The 12715-nt window shown below is 42.7% G+C and overlaps 1 protein-coding gene across 1 annotated transcript in view; it reads left to right on the top strand.

The window, feature by feature from the left end:
- Window positions 1–10069, top strand: part of CHAT (choline O-acetyltransferase) — a gene marked incomplete at both ends in the record, with an annotated part of 45251 nt that extends 35182 nt beyond the window's left edge. Inside the window, 3 exons of the mRNA XM_081328617.1 lie at window positions 2204–2266; window positions 6001–6138; window positions 9809–10069. Coding sequence (XP_081184743.1) covers window positions 2204–2266; window positions 6001–6138; window positions 9809–10069 — 462 coding nt within the window. The remainder of the gene's footprint in view (window positions 1–2203; window positions 2267–6000; window positions 6139–9808) is intronic.
- Window positions 10070–12715: the final 2646 nt, after the last annotated feature.

Here is a 12715-nt window from a genome sequence, read left to right as displayed (position 1 = left end):
TGTTCTCCTCCTGTTGTGATTCAGCGTCAGCCTGTGGTTTCAGCAGCTGAGTCAGACAATTCTGAAGAGGAGGAGGAGGAGGGGTTTAGAGAGCCTTTGGTGTCAGAGGAAGCTTCTGAGGCACCGCAGAGCTCTCAGCCAGGCCCCTCCCATCTTGTTCCTCCTCAGACCCAGCTGTGTGAGCCAGAAAGATTGGAAGCAGACGATCCACAGCTGGCTCTGTTTAGGGATGCTAGGAGCAGGAGGCAATCTAGCAGAACTGAGCAGAGGAAAGCAATGAGGCAACTCGGGAGAAGGCAATGAGAAGCCACGCCTTGAGACTGCTGTTTAAAAGGGAAATGTGTGGGAGGTGCTGGTTGCTGAAGGCAACTGTTTGAAGAGCTTCTGATAAGAGTCTCGGTCTGTATTTGTTTAACTTTGTTTTGAACTGTTTTGTTTAGTTTTTGCAAATAAAATTGGTTGGCTTAATTCCAGCCTATTGAATATAAAAAAGGGTTGTCCCTGACTTTCCAACAGGGCCAGTCGTAGGCTGGAACAGAACACCTCCCTCTGTAAATGGTTTGAGGTAGATGGGTAGATGGATGCTTCACTTCTGCCCTCCTTTGCTTGTCTAGAAAGGACAGGTGAATAGACAGGAAGAGCAAGAAAGAGAAGAAATACCTAGACGATTCTGGGTTTTACAAGGCGTCTATCAGGGCCCACTTCAAAACCGCATCCCAAGAAAGCAGAACTGGTGGAAGCCGTTAGGAACCTTTATTAGGAGAAGCTGACAGCAGGCATAACAGACAGGATCTGAGGTTTCCTTGCTCAGATCGATAGGTTAAAGGAGTCCCAAGCAAACCCCACCCCAATAGTTCATCCGGTCGGTTCAAACGGGCCAATCCGCATGTGTTAGGTCCGTTGTGGGAAAATGCTGATGGCGCCAGTCTGTCTCAGGGTTATAGCGGTGTCTGTTGGGTCTTCGCACTTTCCCTTCCGAATAGGAGATAAGCCAGATGCCCGGAGGTGCATTCTTTCCTCCCCCCCACCTTCTAGTTGACATCAAGGGAGGACAGTTCAAAGAGTGTGTATGCAGAAACAGCGAAAGAGTTAATTGTAGCGATAGAGAAAAACAAGGAAGCAACCCGCAGCGTCTTCCCCCCCTCTCTTCCAGGAGTATGACAGAACCCAGAGGAATAGAAGGAACAGAGTTTATGAGTCAGAGTTAGAAAGAGCCCCCTTAGAAATATGGGATCTGACAGAATCCCTTGCTGGTGAGTAACCCTTGGTAGATGCCCAGTGATAAAAGCAATACCATGTGAAGCTGTAATGCCTACTTAGTAAGCTCAACTGAAGCTGTAACAACTCATCTTGAGGGGTAACTATCATGCACTTGCAGAATCAGCAGAATTGTGCGTTGTTCAGTCTTGATTTTCAACAGGTGCTTCAAAGCAAGGGAGAAGAGAAATAGCACCAGCCTGAACTCTTTAAAGCACCTGTATCTATCCCTGGATTCTCGTAGCAGCTGAGGAGAATGGGCATACAAAATGTAGCTGCTTTAAAGAGCTCCCGCATGCTGTGAACTACGCTTTTGCTGATCACAACCAAGCTAATTCTTGAGATATTGAAGCGTTTAATGGTTGGGTTGTTATTCTTAAAACTGTGTTTATTCCACTGGTTTTAGTTAGCTGTAATCTCAATGGCTTCTGGGGAAACTTTCAATTATATGGAGTGGAGCGGTTAAGAGTTGTAATCCCATCAGATTTGGGGAACACCATGTTGGGGAAGGCAGCCATAAGGAAGGGTGGACAGAGCAGCCTATATCTGCACTGTTACAACTTTGTGTGTGTTCTTTCTACATGCCTACAACACAAGGAGAAATAACATCTCTACAGCATCTGACGATTGACATACAACTGCTCGGCTAAACGTGCACTCCATCCTTTTTCTCTATTTTTCTCTTGAAGACTGAAGCTTAGCTATGCCTTTTCAAACTGATTTTGGATGATGTTTTAATTGAAGTATTGCAACATTTGAAATAAAAGGACAAATTTGTTCAAACTTGCATTCTAGTTTAGGATCAGTTCCACTCCCAGGGCAGGCTTCCGAATGCACCTGCACTAAAGAAATTGACCAATGAATTATTTGGTTGTAAAAGTAGTGGAATTTCCCGTGTGGATATATATATTTAGAAAATGTCTGTGCTCTTTTTTTTTGTCTACAGAATTCTGAAAAAATGCAGCTATTTAAGAGTGCAATAGCAGCCCAGACCAATTACACTGTTTTGGTAAGCATCTATTATATGGGGGGGAAAAGTTCCTTGCTAAAAAAAAAACCTATTCAGTGATGGTGATGACTATGTAATACAAGTACTTTTTAGAAATCAGAGGCCAAAATAGATTTTTTTTTGTTTATTTTCAATTGTATGTCTGATATAGAATTTGTTGTGCTTTAAATATTTCAAGAAAGATGCCAACCGAATCAATTACGTAGGTAAAATTGGTTTCAAATGCATTCATGTACTTTTTAATGTGCAATCCCTTGCATGCTACTCAACTACCCAGCCACTAGAGGGTAGCAAAGCTATACTTCAGTGCTGCCATCTAGTGGACACTGAGACTTCTGCATCCCAGATCTGGTAGTCTTATTTAAAATCCTGATATGGTCTTCAGACTAAAAAAATTCAAAAATTCCCCCCCCCCGAAAAATCTCTGTATGTTGAAATCATTTTGAGACCAAGAAGCCTGCCAAAGATTGCCCAAATCAGTTTATACCAAACAGAAGTTCTGAGTCTCTTCCTCCTCTTCCTCATCCCTTGGACTAAGGACTCTTCTCTGTAACAGTCTGTTCCAATGACTGTGCAACCTGTTCTTGAAAGCCTATGAAGATAAGCCATTTCACTGATTAATTGTTCTCACTGTCAGGAAATTTCTCCTTATTTCTAGGTTGCTTCTCTCTTTGTTCAGTTTCCATCCGTTACTTCTTATCTTGCCTTCAGGGGCTTTAGAGAATAGGTTGATCCCTTTTCTTTGTGGCAGCCCCTGAGATATTGGAACACTGCTGTCATGTCACTTCCTGGTCTTTCTCGTCATTAAGCTAAACATACTCAATTCCTGCAACCGTTCTTCATACATTTTAGCTTCCAGTCTTCTGATGATCTTTGTTGCTCTTCTCTGGACTCTTTCTAGAGTCTCACGATCTTTTTTTTTTTACATCCGGTGACCAAAACTGGACACAATATTCCAAATGTGATCTTACCAAGGCATTATAAAGTGGTATTAACACATTGTGTGATCTTGATTCTATCCCTCTGTTAAGGCAGCCTAGGACTGTCTTGTTCTGTAATGGCTTGGCTCCATTTTCCACGTGCCCAAGATCTGGCCATCATTCCACCACAGTTACGGTAGCAGCAATAGGAGAGTACGATTGCCTCTCAGTTTTACTCCTGGCATGTAATTCTTCACCTCCTCCGTTTCCCAAGTGAATGCCGAACTAATTGGACCTAGGGCCGAATCCAGAACGGCTCTTCCAAACTTCTCAAGATCTTTCATTCACAATCTTTGTTCCAGAAGCAATTCTTCCAGCTGTGGCATAGATAGCCTCGCTCAGGGGTGTCAAACTGCAGGCCCGCGGGCCAGACATGTCACGTGGAAGCCGCGCCCACCCCATGGCCGGCAATGGCAAAACAGTCCCGATACGTTGTGCGAGGTCACGTGACATCGCGGGTTTTTCCTTGCTTAGCAAATGGTTGTGATAAATTAAACTTTGTACCTTTAGCAAACTGTGAAGAATGTGTTGGCACCCCTTTTATTATGTTAGGACACAGCCATCTTTTTTCCCTTTAGATAGGACATTAATCTACCCGGGAAACATGTCAGTGCTTATAGCCTTATAAATCACACTAGATAGGACGATATTTTCATTGATCCTCCAATCCATTTCTTATAGTGGGAGGAAACCATGGCGACCTCGGTTTGATCATCTTTTCTCGCACTCATTCTGATGCCAGACAGGCCAACGGTGGATTCTTGTTTTCCTAAAGATCCATGAACAGTTCTTTATACTTTGCTTGGAGTAGTAGTCATCTGCTTTGAAGAAAGCAGTGAAAACTTTTTTTAAAAAAAATTTCTGGGGCAGAATCTCCCTAAAGAACCCCACATTATGTCTATAAACACATTAAGCCACATGTCATCTTCCCTTTTGCAGTGTGGGAAAAATTGTCCCAAGTCAATATACAACTGACATGGTGTTGCAAAGTTTCTAGACAAACTATTGTAAACATTAATGGAAGCAGATTAATATTAAAGGTAAAGGTAAAGGTACCCCCACACATGTGTGCTAGTCGTTTCCAACTCTAGGGGCTGGTGCTCATCTCCGTTTCAAAGCCAAAGAGCCAGCGCTTGTCTGGGAATGTCTCCGTGGTCATGTGGCCAGCATGACTAGAAGCCAAAGGTGCACGGAACGCTGTTACCTTCCCACCGTAGTGGTCCCTATTTTTCTACTTGCATTTTTACGTGCTTTCAAGCTGCTAGGTTGGCAGAAGCTGGGATGAGTAACAGGCGCTCACTCTGTTACGGGATTCAACCCGCCAAACTGCTGACCTTCTGATCGACAAGCTCAGCGTCCTAACCCACTGAGCCACCACGTCCCTTAGATTAATATTAAAGGTAAAGGTAAAGGTTCCCCCGCACATGCGTGCTAGTCGTTTCCGACTCTAGGGGCCGGTGCTCATCTCCGTTTCAAAGCCGAAGAGCCAGCGCTTGTCCGAGGACGTCTCCGTGGTCATGTGGCCGGCATGACTAGACGCCAAAGGCGCACGGAGCGCTGTTACCTTCCCACCGGAGTGGTCCCTATTTTTCTACTTGCATTTTTACGTGCTTTCGAACTGCTAGGTTGGCAGAAGCTGGGACGAGTAACAGGCGCTCACTCTGTTAATATTACCATCCTATAAATTTATTAAGCACGGTTTATGATAAAAAAATGATTAAAACCCTAGAAGGGAAATACAACAAGATTAAGAGAATAATCATATAAATTTACATAAAGCATTAAACATATAGAATAAAACAAGAACGGTAGCAAATCCAGGAGACAGCACTGGTGAACAAATAAGATTTTTGACTGATTCGGTCCAATCCAAGACTGAATAGACTGGGATGTCCTTTTTTGTAGAAATTCTGAGATGAATCTGCCAGCCCCGTTAGATAGTAGACCATACCTGGAAGATTAACATTTTGCTTTGTTGAGACTGGTTCTGATAACAGAATTTTGCAACTCTGATCATGCCCGAACCATTTCTGAGTGCTATTTCATAGTTCTGGACTTTAAAAAAAGCTTCACCCTCTTTTGTCCAGGCAACAAGTCCTGCTTATCTCTATCAAGGTCATCTTCTCTCCTCTTTATATTATGCCACTGAGTTCAGTAGAGTTCCTTCAAACGGCAAGGCTAGGCTTGTGTCCTTCTTGACTTTTCACGTCTAAAGAAAGTGTAATTGTGGAGCTGGAGGTTAAAACATACAAAAGATCACTGCAGGAATTGGGTATGCCTAGTTTAATGAAGAGAAGAACGAGGGGGTGACACGATAGCAGTCTTCCAATATCTCAGGGGCTGCCCCAAAGAAGAGGGAGTCAAGCTACTCCCCAAAGCACCTGAAGGCAGGACAAGAAGCAACGGATGGAAACTAACCAAAGACAGAAGCAACCTAGAACTAAGGAGAAATTTCCTGACAGCGAGAACAATTAATCAGTGGAACAACTTGCCTCCAGAGGTTATGAATGCTCCAACACTGGAGGTTTTTAAAAAGAGACTGGACAGCCATTCCTCCCAAATGGTATAGGGTCTCCTGTTTGAGCAGCGGGTTGGACTAGAAGACCTCCAAGCTCCCTTCCAATTCTGCTATCCTGTTATCTTCTGTTATCTTAAAATCTTAAAAATTTGAAATGATTTCGTATTAAACCCCAAAGTACAAATTGTTAGGCTTGCAATTATCACTTCTTCCTTCCTTCTCTGTTTGGGGCGCAGGCTATTACAGGCATGGCTATCGACAATCATTTGTTGGGACTGCGAGAGATGGCCCGAGAAAACTTTGAAGAGCTGCCAGAATTATTTACTGATGAAACTTATTTGGCAAGCAATCGATTTGTTCTCTCCACCAGCCAGGTGAGTGAAATTTTCCTGGAATTAATCAGAAGGAGGAACCTCCATTATTCTCACTGTGACAGATCTTATGAATCAGTGACAACCTGTGATGAAGCCGGTAAAGACTTTCTGATGCTCAACCACTCTTTAAAATGTTATGACTTTTCATTTCTTGGGCTTTTGACAACAGGAGAAATGAATAGCCAACAGCTGTCCGTTTGGGCAATAAACACAGTTAAAGGCTCAAATTAAACCAAAGACAAACTCCAGCCAATAGTCCAGGTTGGTCCTTAAATAAAACATTGGAGCTCTGCTGGATCAATCAACGTTCTCTTCCCCAAAAGGCAGATCAGAGCTAGTTGAGAAACCCTCAAGCAAAACAGATATAAAGAGATATAAAATATGTCTGGCAAAATAGTGGGAAGAGCTGAGAAAAGAACCAGCTGAACAGAATTTATAAATATATTTAATTAAAATTAAATTAAAATTAATTGATTCAGCATCCTCAGTATGAACATCAGTTTGGTCTAGTGCAGGGGTAGGCAACCTTGGCTCTTTTATGACTTGACTTCAACTCCCAGAATTCTGGGAGTTGAAGTCCACAAGTCATGAAGGGGGCCAAAGTTTCCACCATGCTGGGTCAGGAATTCTGGGTGTTGAAGTCCACAAGTCATGAAGAGGCCAAAGTTTTCCCCATGCTGGCTCAAGAATTCTGGGAGTTGAACTCCACAAGTCGTGAAGGGGCCAAGGTTTTCCCCATGCTGGCTCAGGAATTCTGGGAGTTGAAGTCCACAAGTCATGAAGGGGCCAAAGTTTACCCCATGCTGGCTGAGAAATTCTGGGAGTTGAAGTCCACGAGTCATAAAAGAGCCAAGGTTGCCTACCCCTAGTCTAGTGGTTAAGGCACCAGGCTAGAAAACAGGGGTCCATGAGTTCAGAGCCTGCCTTAGCTATGAAAGCTGGCTGGGTGACTTTGGGCCAATCACCAGGAGACAGTGAGTTCTACTTCTGCCTTAGGTATGAGGCAGAGCTTGGGCCCAGTCGTTCTCTGTCTCAGCCCAGTAGACCTCACAGGTTCATTGTTGTGGAGAAAATAGGTGGAGAAGGAAGGCGTAACAGATTTGTTTGCCGTTTTGAGTTATTTGTAAACAGTGGGATACAAATAATAAAATAAAAATAAAATAAACAAACGATGCCCTGCCAGGTATTTAAGAAGTTTCTTTCTCTCAAATATCTTTTTTTTAAAAAAAACTTATTTTTATGGCAAGTTCAGGAGGTGTTGTAAGCCCCCAACTCCACGCCTATGTCCTGAGTATCAAATGAAGCTCCAGGTTTATTTATTTATTTATTTTAATTCCATTTATATCCCGCCTTTCTCCGAAGACTTAGGGCGGCTTACAAGCTTAGCAATAGCCTTCATTCTATGTATATGCCTGCTTATTAGGGCTTTCATACACCCCCCAAGCGGCATTATTACAAAGTCAGCTTAATTGCCCCCAACAATCTGGGTCCTCAGGTTAGGCATTCTTATTAAAATTGATCACAAGGATTGCTGGAGTCTTTCAGCCTTCGCTCATGTTGCTGGTTTCAAATGCTAGGAAGCGTTCCTTTCAGCTTGCAAAGACCCGCCAAGCGTGAAGATTCAAACTGTTCTCTCTCCTTTGCTCCTGAAGTCAAGATAATTCCATTTGTGGATTCTTTGAGCTGCTCGCCCTGTGAGCGCCACACATTTTGGTGCGTGCACAGTCTTAATCAACCGAACTATGTTAATAGCCACAGTATTCCACATTCTGCCTGAGATATGGAAAGTCAGATTTATTTTTTTAAAATGCACAATGCAGACAAGGAATCTAATAAGTCATTCGATCTCATCATGTTGTCTGGGGATTTTTTTCAGACATGACTGTGCGTAAGTCACCCATGCCTACATTAATTCTCCAAGAAACCATCCATAGATAAAAAAAGGGGGGGTGGGGTTATCTGAATAGCTTGATGGCCTTTGGCTGGGGTACAGCAAATTTATCTGACTCTTCTATAACTCTATTAGTGGGACTAATGGCCTGTCCTGTGCCATTAAAAGCTAAATGCGACTTTTGAAAGCTTGTACAGGACAATGGCAGGAGCGTAAGGATTTAAAGAAAGCTTTGCATTCCGCAACAATAACAAACCTCCAAACAAACTGGGGGGAAAAAAAAGAAAACAACGAAGAACGTAGGACTTTGTCCGTAGGAAATAGCTTCTTGCAAAATTTACTGCTTCCGAGGCTTTTTCGAGATAATAAATCTCTGAGATTTGAATAAGCCCAACTCTTAAATGTACACTCAGTAACTGTTCAGAGTTAAGACCGTAAAGAGAAGACAGCTATTTTTCGTATTAGTAGGTTGCCAATGAAAGAGAATTGACAAGTCAAGGAATAATGTTATTTCACAGACTAATGGGTTCCCCTGAACGTGCAGTGGGCGTGCTCAAAAATCTGATTACCTTTGGATTAAATTGGCAAGGCTGTACACTGCAGAAGACCTATAATAAAATGATCCAATTAAAAGAACAAGCATGGCCAGCTCGGTCGTCCACCCACCCAATCATCATCATTCAAAGTGGATTAGGATCAAGAAAACTGGACTCTTAGCCTTTGTTTTCCAAACCAAAAGCATCACTTAAGAAGTCACTGAAATAATTCCAAAAATTTGACAGTTAAGTCATGGAGTGGAAACAGTGAATAGGTCAAATAGGATATAGAACATAGAATAATACCATTGGATGGAACCTCGGGGGTCTTCTAGTCCAACCCCCTGCTCAAGCAGCAGACCCTAGACCATTTCAGGGAAATGCTTGTCCAGTTTTGAAAGCCTCCAGTAATGGAGCACCCACTTCTGAAGGCAAACTATTCCATTGGTTGAAATTTCTCCTTAGTTCCAGGTTGCTTCTCTCCTTGGTTAGTTTCCAACCATTGTTTCTCATCTTGCCTTTTGGTGCTTTGGAAAATAGTTTGACCCCCTCATTCTTTTCATTAAACTAGGTATACCCAATTCCTGTAACTGCTCTTGGTATGTTTTGGCTTCCAGCCTCCTAATCGTTTTTGTTGCTCTTCTCTGGACTCATGATGATGAGTTATGATGATGAAGTTATCTCTGGATAACTTCAAGGGATAACTTCATCACCATCATATGATGATGATGATGAAGTTATCCCTTTATTCGTGTCTGACTCTTGATGATTTTGTCTCTCCATATCTTACAATCTTGCACTACTTTGAGTTGTTCTATGTCTGGCTTATTGTCAACTTTGATGGTGTCCAGTTACCATGTTCTTTGGCAGCCTGGTTTCCTTTTACCACTAACTCTTAAAAAAAATTGCTTTCTCCAGTGAATTCCCCCACACAACATGGCCAAAGTAAGCGAGATTCAGTTTTGCGATTCTGAATGGGTCAAATAATAATTAATTACACAGTTCAAGCACCATGTGGTTGGTCTCTGTCTTGGAGCTCAGTTGATATTTAAAAATATGTTCAGTGAATTGAAGATGATGACCTTAAATGGGTCTAGCCATTTCTTCCTTCTTTCACTGTCAAAAATGACAATCCCAAAAACCCACTCGTCGTTGTTCCACCTCTAGAGCTCTAGAGTGGTGGGCGTCTGACCTTAAGTTGGCCAGCTTTAACTTAACCCTGTTTTGTTGTTCTTAAAATTAGGTTCCCACCACAATGGAGATGTTCTGCTGTTACGGGCCAGTGATTCCTCAAGGCTATGGGGCTTGCTACAATCCACAGTCCCAGCATATCTTATTCTGCGTTTCAAGCTTCAAAAACTGTCCAGAGACCTCTTCCAGCAAATTTGTCAAAGCCATAAGTCAAAGTCTAATGGACTTGAAAGAGCTCTGTAGCGAATCCACCTTGACCTCGACAAGCCAGCAGGCTAAGCTGAAAGAATGTCCTTCGGTTACTAAACCCTAATTCCATGCGTGTTGTAGTCTTTTCCTCCCTTCTCTTTTGCAAAATGTTCTTAATGTAGAGTGATGTTTCTGTAAAAAAAAAAACCAGCTATTTATTAGAGGCAGGAGAACTTTATTTTTCTTTAAGCAAGTATTCCTATCCCTATTTATCACAACGGGGGCTTAAATTATTGAGAAAGCTGACATTTCAGTGCCGTGCTGTGCAAATGTGTGAATAATGTTTGACCCAAAGAGTGAAATTACATGCCATTCATCTCAATGTGAAATAAGCAGTTAACGCTAGTATTTTAGAAATAGCTGCCATGGATGTGCAATCTATCCCACGAGTGAGAGTTCCAACTCTCTATTATTTATTCATTTATGGAATATATAAGCCACTTTGGTCTAAGCAGGATACAAAGAGCCACAGTAACATAGCCAATGCAATAAAAACAACAACAACACAGCAGGACCTAAGAAGTGATATTGTGCTAACAATATTAATTTTTTTAAAAAAATATCCCAATTTCAAGATCTTAGAAATCCCCAAGGTGCTTTTTTCAGGAGGCAACTGAACTTTCTTGTTTTCCCTTTGAAGGCGTTTCGCTTCTCGTCCAAGAAGCTTCTTCAAGCTCTGACTGGAGGGTAGGGAGTCAGAGCTGAAGAAGCTTCTTGGATGAGAAGGAAAACATCTTCAAAGAAGAAAGTCCAGTTGCCCTTGGGATAACTATGACCTGGGTGACTGAGAATCTCCAAAGATCTTAGAAAAAAGAGGCTTATCCGTCATTTTAAGGATGGACTTGTGACTTCCAGTTCTGATAAGAGTTTGCTCTGATTGAATCCGCTGGCCTAGAATGACTCTGCCCTCTTTTTATCCCCTTGAGCAATTGGTCCATGTAGTCTTGGTCACAAGAGAAACCAAGAGAACCATGGATGACGCGGAAGGTCAGTCAGATATTTCCAAGAACCTATGGCAGGAAGTATTCTTCACAAGAGCGCAGTCAACTCTTTTGGAGAAGATTGGGTTAGAAGCCAATGAAGATTGGAAGGCATTTTCCTTTTCTTCAATTTCTAAAGGCCATTTTGAATCCTGTATTAATTAATTAATTACTGTCTACCTAAAAGGTAGGTGAGAGTAAGAAGGACAACCTTCATTGCAATGGCTATAACAGAATATTGCAAGGCTGAACGTGTTCCCTCCTCCCTCACTTTTATCTTCCGGTGATCTTCAGAGGGTTACCTGAGATGTTTCCTCAGATTATTCTTTTGGCCTGGGCTCAAGCCCCACATATCTGGCCGTTGCCTTAGTAGTAGCTATTCCTGCTCCTCCTTCTGTTCCTGACGCCCTCCACAATTGCCAGCTCAAATGCTTCACCTGTTATTGTACCTGTATCATATTCTCTTCAGGTTAGTTGTGATAAGTGTTGCATGTTTTCATTGTTTCGTTAGGGGGGAAAAAAAGATGTTACATGCATGTGGCTCAGGGTTGAATTGTTGAGTTTTTAGTGTTCGTTGAGCTTGTCCCCTTACAAGATGCTTCATTACCAGGTTAGGTAACATCCTCAGGGCACAATGGAGGATCACCAGAAAAAAGATGTCAGATCTTTAGCTAGCCTTCAAGGATTGTGGCTTCAACTCCAGTTACTGTAAGAGGTCCAAGCGTGATCATCTGTTTGTTCCAGAATGGTCTGTGACAGAGCCTAAGTGGATTCTGCTAGGCAGATGGGAATTTAGTGTGCTGGGACAATGACATTTCTTGGAAGGATCAGAGCTTAACGGATATTGAGGGCCTCTTTTGCATGCAGTCTATAACTGTAGTTCAATACTTGACATCTCCAGTAAGGACTAAGGGAGATGCCTTTCTGATAATCCAGCCGGTCAATGTGAACTGTACTGAAATAACTACATTAATGTTGTGGCTTTTTAATAAGGCAGACTGCCCAGCTGCCCATTCTTCATATTGCTAGCTCTTGGAACTGTAGTCATAGAACGATGGAATCCGAGAATCATGTTTCTAGAAGCAGAATCCAATCCCAGCTGTCAGGCCCAGAGAATCAAGATTGGACATGTAGAATTGCTTCAGAGGAGTTTGTTGTTGTTCACCGACAAACAGAATCTTGCCAGATTAAGGCAATTATCTGCATATGGGTAGATACGTAGTCTGTGAATTGATAGGAACCGTCTTAGCCTTCTTCCTGCCTAGCAGACATTCCAAGCTCTACCCACTGAGAAGGAAACCCTCCTTCCTGTGACTCTAGACCAGAGGTCCCCAACCTTTTGGGCACCAGGGACCGGTTCCGTGGAGAGAGGCTTTTCTGCAGACCGGAGGGGGTGTGGTTTCGTGTACCGCCTGCATCCCACGGATGGGGCTTTGCTTGTTTGTGTGGACCGGCTTCTGGCATGCTGCGGCCCAGTGCTGGTCCACAGACCAGGGATTGGGGACCCGTGCTCTAGACTACATTTGGTCACACTAGTCCGTTCCTTAAATTAAAACAAGACAGCCTCCATTTGAAAATATCCCACAAAAGAAACCCAGTACCCCACTTGGGTCACTGGTTTGACTATCAACTTTTTTTTTTTACTGCTAGGGTTGTTCACTCCTAACATTCCATCAGCATCTGCCTTCTTGCTATTTTTCTCCAGTAACCCTGCAGTCTGGAGAGCACAT

Source organism: Vipera berus, assembly GCF_964194415.1.
Source record: "Vipera berus genome assembly, chromosome: 5".
Classification (NCBI taxonomy): domain Eukaryota; kingdom Metazoa; phylum Chordata; class Lepidosauria; order Squamata; family Viperidae; genus Vipera; species Vipera berus.
This window is presented reverse-complemented; position numbering and strand designations above follow the sequence as displayed.